General features: G+C 38.9%; 1 protein-coding gene across 2 annotated transcripts in view; it reads right to left on the bottom strand.

Moving 5' to 3' along the window:
* LOC118335429 (breast cancer type 1 susceptibility protein homolog) overlaps nt 1-10,007 on the bottom strand; it is a 23,982-nt gene that overhangs the window by 4,341 nt on the left and 9,634 nt on the right. Inside the window, exons 12-20 of one of the 2 annotated variants that reach the window (XM_035671714.1) lie at nt 9,342-9,412; nt 8,930-9,132; nt 8,752-8,839; nt 7,386-7,463; nt 7,152-7,192; nt 6,518-6,601; nt 3,261-3,318; nt 1,495-1,568; nt 739-799 (exon numbers count right to left, since the gene is read on the bottom strand). In XM_035671714.1, coding sequence (XP_035527607.1) covers nt 739-799; nt 1,495-1,568; nt 3,261-3,318; nt 6,518-6,601; nt 7,152-7,192; nt 7,386-7,463; nt 8,752-8,839; nt 8,930-9,132; nt 9,342-9,412 — 758 coding nt within the window. Of the gene's footprint in view, nt 1-738; nt 800-1,494; nt 1,569-3,260; nt 3,319-6,517; nt 6,602-7,151; nt 7,193-7,385; nt 7,464-8,751; nt 8,840-8,929; nt 9,136-9,341; nt 9,413-10,007 lie in introns of both variants that reach the window. The other variant, XM_035671706.1, reaches the window with a different exon arrangement.

Here is a 10,007-nt window from a genome sequence, read left to right on the forward strand (position 1 = left end):
TTATTATTATTATTATTAAATGATGACGAATGTTTAGTTTATTTATTTCCTTCGTGACAGAAAACACTATAAAAAGGAGAAAATAACAAACTAAGTAACGCCCATTTGCATACTCTCATGCTCTAGCTAGGTCTTCAATAAATTGCCTCAATTATTAGCCTTGAATTAATTAAAAATAGCTAGCTCTTTGGTTGGTGCCTTCTCAAGAGACAGAAAAACAATAGACTTGGTGACACGAATGCTAATGTTGTATCATGGAAATCTGCTCTTATCTGTTATTCCCCTGTGATGTAATACCTCATCATGTGTTATCACTTCTCTTTAAAGAAAATCTTCGCATTTCATGTATTCTCAATATAAACTAATTTTCTCTGTAAACTTACTTAACTCATGCTAGCAACCGCCTCAGGGATGACTGAAATGTTAAGACTATGAAGAGAAAACAATTATATTTTATCAAGATTTACTGACAACCAATGAAATGTTGTATATCATAATATTAATACGTTTTTGCATTTAGTCCAACACTGTCTGACTTTCCACAGGTCTATGCTTGTGCCCGGCTCGAACCCCCAGGGGTTATGTCATGTATGAATTATGTAATCAGTTCCCGCAGTTTCTGTCAGTCTAATTGCTATCTTTATGAACTCTGTATGTGAGTGAGAGAGAATGAAGATTGAAAGTGTGTTATAAAAGCAGCAGGTAATAATGACATTTTTATTTTCAGATGAGACTCACTGCTGTATGTAGACGATGACGAATCTGATCCAGGCTGTACAATGACCAGCTGATGCGACTTCTGTGCAACAAAATGATAGAAAATTATGTCTAATTTAGAAATACAAAATCATCAATAAGTAGAACACATATAGCCAATTTTACAGCCAGCCAAATAGGAAGGAAATGATCTTTTCCCTTCTGCTTGTCGGATTATCTATTAGCAACATAAAGTTTCTTGGCTGAAACTAGCTGGCTTTCATTCAAAAATGAAATCCAACCAGGAGACAAACATTAAGCATTAACTGTTGTGAAGGCTGCAGCTTTGTGAGTCAAATAATTGGTTAGTGGGGGAGGCATGCATTTTATTGACTGCCACGCAGTCCCTGTAGGTAACAGTTTACTTATATTGCTTGTAATATATGAATCATAGGAATGTGTGTCCAAAAAGTTAATGGCAATTCGTTTTCAGATTTCAGTTTGGACCAAAGTGGTGGAGCAGCAGCCAGGCCAACATTGCCATCCCCATAGCCCTGCTGCTATCATGGTTAAAGCCTTTAATCAAATAATAAAAGAGTATCAAGGAGACAGATCTCCTTCTGTTATTTCTGTAAATTCCTCATCCACAAACTCTCACCACTGATCTGATTTAAAAACAATTATCTGTGCATTTCAGCATTATTTAAATGACACCGACCAATGGGAATGCAGCGTGGCACAATAACTGATATTTTTCATTTTATTTTTTTCCAAGTAGGGGAGTGTGGACACTCTTACCTGAGTGTTGTCGAGGAGAAGTGGATCTTTGACTACAGCTGCTCCACAGAGCTCCACCATCCACTCCATTTCGTCTGCAATAAACACACGCACACACAAATGTTTACTGTTTTGGGGAAGCCCTGTTTGATGAAGTATTTTTGGTCACACCTTAATGCAATTCTCACTGCTTTCACCTCTCTGTCCCCCAAGGGGATACTGAGCAGACTCATTTCAAGCTCAGACTTCCTTTGTTTGCTGGGATGGAAAACAGGTCAATACTTAAGTCTCCCCTCAAATCAATATGTGCATCTCAGTCAATCAGTCAACAGACATTTAACGTGGTTTAGAAAAAAATCTGTTTATAATTCAACATACATCAGACAAGCCTTAAAACAATCCAAATTGACAGGTTCCCTTGCTTGTTGCCGTTAAAAAGAGAACAAACAATCAACTTGCAGTATATGCTGTAGATAACCTCATCACTTAACATGCACAAATGTGAGCAATTAAATAATGGATGGGTGGGCAAAAGAAAACAGACTTCATCCTCATGTTTATGCTATGTTAAAGAAAGTCTTTAAACTCCTCACGCAAGCTAGCAGATGTCGAGCCATTAGCAATGCTTCATCGATCCAGCAGGCAGCGGGAGGATGCTGCAGGAGCACTTTAAGAGCCCCAGGAAGAAGGGAACTGAAGAATGCTGCCTGGTGGGTTTTTAAGCAATGTGCCCCCTGAGACCTTCACCCATGATCTATCTGTCAATGTCAAATGTTGGAAGGGTAAATCCAAAAAAAAGTGTTGCATAAAGGGCAACTAAAACTCCTTTCTACATTGAACTTGGAGATCATTAACAGTTTAAATCATAAGGAGCAAAGATGCCAAACTAGTGTTGCAAGATACTGCGAGACCAGGTTATCTTTGAGAGCAGCAAAAGCCCTTTGGCCACGACTGAGGGCTCATTTCTATTTTCTTCACAGAAAAATCCAAGCAGCTATACTGACGACATAGCAACCGCTGTGCAACATGACAACATCACAGCAAAAATCTCCTAAGTCCATATTCAATCCACCCACACTCTGGAGGTACTTGTCATTGTTCTCCAGTGCTGAAAGGACAGGGGTTAAATAACACACACAGTTTTTAAGTTGTTTTGAAATCTGTGTGAGATACATTAACTGTCCTTTTATTGTTATTGTTTGTCGTCTCTGTAAAGCAAGGTGGGTGTCTACCAAAATCCTGCAGGACATTGACATCAAAAGCACTGAAAAATGAGAAATGTGGTTGAGCAAAGTATTTCTTGATTGAGAAAACTGAACAGTGCAAACAACATGACGGCTGCTGGAAAAAAGCAACAGTTCCAGTGAAATAACACAGTCGTTTTTTTTCCTTTGACAACATATGCAAATAAACGTGTTGTGTTTTTTTGTGGTTGTCAGAAACATTACTTAGGTGAGTGTGTGTGTTTCTCAGATAAGCAAGAAAACTACAGGCAAACAGAAAAAGTAATTAGAGATAGCTATAAAGTGCATGACAGACATATTTTATGATATATCTGATTATATTGAAGCACAATGAGCAACCTTAGCTAGTCTCTCATTACATACGTTATATGGTGCCATATTCAACAAATAACACATGCCAGCAGGTAAATGAAATACAAGAGAAAAAAAAACTGCATGAAATCTCTGCTAAGCATGTAAATATGTAAATATGAACACTGAGATCCATACTTTACATGCTGACTGGACACTGCTTGCACATGTCATGTTGCTGATGTGATTTACCTGTAGTCATGTCTGTAAAATGCCCTTGGAAGCAGATCTTGTAGCCTTTCATGAGCAACTAAAGAGTAAAAGAAGACACAGTGAGGACAAAATAATCTACAGTGAGTTTTCTGCAAAAATTCTCTAATCGAGCAAAAAAACACATTTTATTCAGTGAATTTAACTGACAATATTCAATAATATTATTATCCGAGTATGTTTCTGAACTCTTCACCTGTCTGTGTTACTGGTAGCGCTAAAACATTTCACAATTTATAACAGGTATTTCTCACTTACAGTGTAAAAGACCTTGCTCCTTTTTGCTCTCGCTGTAATACTGTAAATTCAGGGATGAGTCGAACAGAAAAAAGCAAACAGAGCCACCTTCACTGAGGTAATATCACGCTTTAAGCACGCAAAGAAAAACGACTTGCCAGACACCGGGGACACATTGTTTTATTGCACTCCGGGTCAATAAGCTTGCTTGAAATGGGAATGTAAAATTGTTTCCTTGAACCATGGTAACCAGCCGAAAGGAAATGTGAAACTCACATCACAGTCTCATATACAGTGAAGTGGCTGGATGAAAGTGTTTGGAAGATAAATGTCCGAGCTGCTGGAGAGAGAAATACTAATTTCTCACACCTCCCTGTCTGTCCATAATGATCATTAGCCAGAGGTGCTTGGTGAGATGAAAAAGTGTTTCTGTTACAGATTTTTAATTTAGACAACACCTAATGTCCTTCAGAAGGTATTAAAGTGTGTGATGTGATAACATGCAAACACACACACATACACACACACACAGTCAGAGTTTCTGATTTCCTGGGCATCAACATTCTGGTGACAGACTCCCGAGTCCTGGCACTTCATTTGATCTGTTAGTCTGTTTGTCACAGTGGTTGCAGGTAACAGAAGGTTAGTATGAACAGGACAATCTGTCTGGCTCCATCAAAGTGCCGGTGCTGTGTTGAAGCCACTTAAATAAGCCTGAAATTACTAGCTAATTCAATTAGCGGAGGTTCTTCAAAGGCAGCGATACGGCCAACATGACATCTAGCCATTTCTAATTTTCCCCCTCAGTGGCAACAGAACTGGTCCTGCTGGCCTGACACCAAGAGGAAAATTACAATTAGCTTTTTTACAACAGGTCCTGAACTAAGAGGCTGGTGCAACAGGAAGAAACCGGTTAAATTGCTGCTTGTTATTAGAAAACTTTATTTAATTTTCTTCATAGAATCAGAATATTCTTTGTCGTCAGACATTGTGCTTTTATAAACAATACAGATGGCAGTAATTGGCAATAACAGCAACAGTTAATGTACTGATTTGTGGTTTTCTTTCTTTCTTTCCCTTAAAGGTAAAGGTGCTGTAAGTGATTTTTTTTTGTTAAAATAAGTGTTAAATAGCTCTACATTCTAACAACAATCACTGAGTGTTCAGTCAGTAACTTGGGTCTCCCAGTCCCTATTTTCTGCAGTAAACAGAGAATACATTTTCTTGTATCCCGTTCCCACTTTATCCAATCAGGAGAGAGAACTCCACAAAGAGGCGATCTTTTCTATGTCTTTAAAGGCAGGCAGCAGAATTTCAGTGTGGTGATGGGGGGAGGAGGGAGGGGACTGCTAACAACAAGAATGGACAGGAAGTTAGCCAGAATTTCGCTTACAGCACCTTTAAGATGAGCGTTGTTCAGTTGGTTCTTTTAGGAACACAGATGTCTGCTGCTGACAGTGTATCAGGTGTTGAGATCATGAGTGAGTGAGTGAGTGAATGGCTGACTTCTCACCAAAGGGTGAATGAAATTGAGAGCAAGCAGCTTACATGCATTTAAGAGTTTAAGATTTACTTTATTAATCCCCTATTGGAGAGTTTTTTTCACTTTTTTTTATTTTTATACACACAGGCTGAAAGGCACACAATCATGCACATGCAGGGCTTATGGACACGCAGACATGGAGAGAGATGGTGGAGTGATGGGCTGCCACGTTAGCAGTGCCCCAGGAGAAGTTTTGGGATTACGTGCCTTGCTCAAGGGCACCTCGGAGGTGAAACTGGCACCTCTCCAGCTACCAGTCCACACTGTACAACTTTATATTGTGAGAAAGAGAAAGGTCTCTTCACTAGATACTGCATGTACTGCTATTTTTGGCTGATAGCCCTGCTTTCAGTGTGCTTCCCCGCATTGTCTTTAAAGGGGGCATCCTGGTAGTCCAGTGGGCTCAGAAGCAAATAATCATTTCAAAAATGTCTCTTTCCTATAGATCCAGAACATTACCTGCCTACAGGATAGGCGAACTTTGTTTTAGCTGCAGTGAAATGCTAGTTTAATTTTTGCAATTTGACATTAACAAATGCTGCTGCCTCTTATTTAAGGTCACAGCCGTCTCAGACCCTGGGGCTAGCCTTGCCTAGCAGCCTAGCAATGCCATCCCACAGTTTTTTTTTTCTTGACTCTTGCACCAAGGATGAATTAGCCTGCGCCAGATATCATTACGAGTTCACTCAAAAAGGGATGACAGATCCTTCACTCAGACAAGAACATAAACTTTTTCTCCAACTGATTAAGTTTACCAGCCCAGGGACACGCTGCAAATGGTAAAGAGCAAGTAGCTAAATCTTTAATTCTGGAGATAAATGTTTTTTGTACAAGGTCTCTGACAAACAAGTTTTATGAATATATGAATGAAAAATAAAAATTAAATGAATGCACCGATAGCTGGACCCAGAGAACTATGATACTATAAAGAGACCGGACCAAATGGAGATCGCTTGGAGAAAAGTAAGCCAGGAAACTGGAACTGGACGTTCTGAAAATATGTGTCTGTTACTTGATTCCAGTTATAGGTTTTACTTGACTATGTTAGCATAGTCCTGATTGATCCAAACTCACGCATTTTAAAAGTTCTTTGCTTGTCATCTTGTAGACAGACATGACAAAGTATGGATTTAGACTTTTTATAAATCAGCATCATGATATAATTGTTTCAGCATCCTTTTAATCTGTTGATCCATAGCAATATCTGTTTATCCTGGGCTCATATTGCTGTACTAAGCCAGATTAATTGGCAAATATTTACTCGTGCAAGTAAAAACAAATGATCCTGCGAGTAATGCTTCGTGTTTGGTGTGAACACACCATTACAGCTCCAGGTGGAAGAGAAGAGCCACTCTTCAATTCCCTCCTGACTTGTACTTTGAGAGGCTATTTAGATCAAATATATAACAACAACAACAATATATAACAGCCATCTGGTGTAAGTGTGTAAGGGACTCACGTTATTGTCTTGAGTGGTACGAGCTCTCATGGGGCCCTGGTGGTTGGGTCCATTCACCACGTCCCCTCTCACTTCAAAGAGAGACTGTTGGAAGACAACGCAAAATGACTTTGGCATATGTGCATCAAGTATGTGAACCTAAATCACAATGGTATAAAACCTTTCTTGTCGCTATTAGCTTTTAAATAAACAATACAATTATTTGCTCTTATCTGATAAAAGGACTGCTGACAGACAGCTAATATTATTTGATTTATTTCAAGGGTCAGATGCGCTCCTAAAAGTACACTAAACATTCTTCAGTTTGACAGAACTCATCTTATAATTGTATGGAGTCCATCTCTACATACACTATATGATACATACAAATGCTTCTAAACTAGCCTGGACGATGGAGAAATGGTTTTAAATTAATGGGGATATTAAACAAAGCTTGGCAAAGGGACTATACTTGCATAGCATAGAACCAGATGCGGGAATTGCTAAAGCAAATGGATGACAAATAATTTATGAGGTATCACAGTGAACCGCATGGAGAGATTCATCATGCAGCCTTAATTCAACATTGAGACATGAAGACAAGTAACAGGAAATCAGCACCGTGCAAATTCAAGGAGCACACAGACGAGCATACCTCATCTAAGAGTTTCATTTTTTTGAAGCACTCTGAAATCCCTGCGGAGAGGAAATAAGAACAAAAACTTAAGAGCCTATTGTCAGAAGCACAAACACTGTGCTGATGGTTACTGTATTATGTAACACTTTTATTCCATCCTATCCCTCCACATCATGCGGTTTTGTATTTAGTATTAAATTGTTGTAAACCCATCAGTGATGGAGCTTGATGATAAAGGGAGTCAGGACTTACACTGGAAGCTCACCACCCACTTCCTGCCTGCAATGCCAAGGAAGTACTTCAGCGTGCGCTCGCACACCAGTTGTTCATCTGGCAGAGAAGTGAGAAGAAACAGAGATGTGTGAAAAGATGTGCAAGATTGTACGTAAATAAACACACATACTATGAGGTGTACATACAAACAGACAATATATGTAGCAAAAGACTACCTGTGTGCTCATGCTGAAAGCTTTAATGCGATGCAAAATAAAGCACAATATATGACTATAACTAGTGCCCACTCTTCCCAGAAATTACTTTTTTACTATGTTATCATTTATGCTGCTTAAATTTTAATTACTTTTGTAAATCCTGGTGTTAAGGTATTATGCCTGTGAAGCTATTCGCTGTTCATTCAAACTGTCCAACATATAAATAACTATATGCTTCTTCCAGCAACAATCTTTGCAGTGATACAGATTCCTCAAAAGTTGAAACAATTGCATTTAAGTTACTTTGTAGTTACCACAAATACAAAATTAATCTTTACGATACAACCAGTAAGCCTAAAAATCACATGTTGACAAATCTCTCTATCATTTTTAATTTCCATATTATCAGAAAAATGAATACAGAGAACAATGTCTTCTCAGTAGAAATGACATTTGAATTGCAGTATTTTCACTAGGCACTGTGCCAACAGTTCGAATGAACAGTGAATAGCTTTCACAGGAATAAAATCATGGTTGATCAGCAGGGTCAGGGGTTATTCTTCCTTCAAAAAAAGATATTAATTATCTAGGCAAGAGTGAAGTGCAAATTATTGACACCCCTTAAACATAACTCCATTTCAAATGATTAGTATATGCTGCTAATGGTCAGAATGGGACACCTTTCCAACCTTTAAACCACAAACATCAAGAGGCCGAGCGTTCCCATTTTTTGGTTACCCGGGAAACAGCTGCCATTAAAAAAAAAAAAAAAAAGGAAAAAGGCTTCTTAAACAGTGACAGTTAATATGGTGCTTTGGAGACAGCAAGCTCTGAAATTAAAAATAATCTATCAGAGAGGGTAATTAGCAACAAGCGGATGAATGGAGGAGAGAGTGAGTGGGTGAGAGAGAAACAGAGAGCTTATCTCTAAGGAGCTCTTTCAAAAGACGCACAAAACAAGCTGTAACTACATGTGAAAAGAAAAATGTACTTCAGGAAATGCAAATGTTCCTGCTTAAGAAAATATTTAGTGAGATTGAAAGTGGATTTTTCAATAGCTGATTTAATTGCTCTTCTGTGTATCAACCATGAATTGAAAGCCACTACACTTATAATGATAGAGTCATCATAGAGTCTCTGCTAACTGAACAGTGTTATACACACGCACTGCCTGCAAGCAGACTTACCTGTGTGCATTATGATGTGGGTCACCTCTGGCATTACTTGGGAGACCACACGGGCACCGACTCGCTTGGCAAACTTTTTCACCACAATCTACAGGCGAAAACATCTGATTGGTTAATGCATCCTACTATAGAAAGAGCTAGATAAACACATTTACTGGCTGAATGGGTGAATGGGCACCTGTTCATTGGGGCCTAATCCAGATGACACTAGCACCATCTTGGCGTTACTTCTATCTTTCGGAGGAGTGTTATTTTCTTTGTCTTCTTGCCCATCTGATGGTGAACCATTGCTCTTTAGTGTTTTGGCTGCTGAACTTGAACTAACTGTTTTGGAGGCTCCGGTACCTTTTACACTTGTTCCTGTGTGTGTGGAGCACTGTGCTGCTGATGAGAGAAAGAGAAAAACAACAAATAAAAAGAAAAGTCATCAACAGTTACACAGAACTTAATCTGCCCAAACCCAACCCAGTTCATGTGCTACTGGAAGACTAAAATGCATTTAATCTTTCTTAGAAAAACACGTGTCACAGTCTTTCCAACTCTACACCAGTCTACACCCTTCTCTGCAGTGCTGCCATGCTTTGACATACCGGGCTGTGTGACCCCTTTGCCATCAGATGGTCTTGTGTTGGGCTCTTGTTCTGCTTCTGCAACGGACTTCCTGCAAAAAAGACGAGTACATTAACTTTTGTAGAACACTGAAGGAAATTAGACAACATGGTGTAGAGGGTAGCGACTGCAGCATATTTTTATATTTATTTATATTACGCTTAATCTATTTCTGATTGTTTGTGTATTTGCGTTTGCAGGGTGACCATTGCTTTAAAATGCTGCTATTGTCTTTGAACTTCAGTACTTTGTTCATGCTGGAGATGTCTGACCAGTTTGCATCCAACATTCCTGCAACGACTCCCACAACTACTCTCTTAATGGACTTTAAACAGAACAATATATAACAGTGCAAAACCCTACTAAAAACCAAGAAACAAAAGGGTATATTTTAATGAAGCTATCAAACATAGCTAACGAGTGTAGATTCACACTGGGATACAGTGCAGTCACAAAGTGTTAGGAGAGAGACACCCTCCTGCTGTGTTGGCTCTAGCACATAAAATTTGAAATAAACACACAATCACTATGGGGGTAAAGTGCTGATTGTCAGCTTTAATTTGAAGGTGTTTGCATCCACAATATGTATCGCTTATTATACAGGACAGAAAGTAACTGCTCAAGTTAACATACACTTAAAAAGGTTC

The sequence above is a fragment of the Morone saxatilis genome, unplaced genomic scaffold, assembly GCF_004916995.1.
Source record: "Morone saxatilis isolate NCDOM2014 unplaced genomic scaffold, NCSU_SB_2.0 Contig1, whole genome shotgun sequence".
In the NCBI taxonomy this organism is placed as follows: Eukaryota; Metazoa; Chordata; class Actinopteri; family Moronidae; genus Morone; species Morone saxatilis.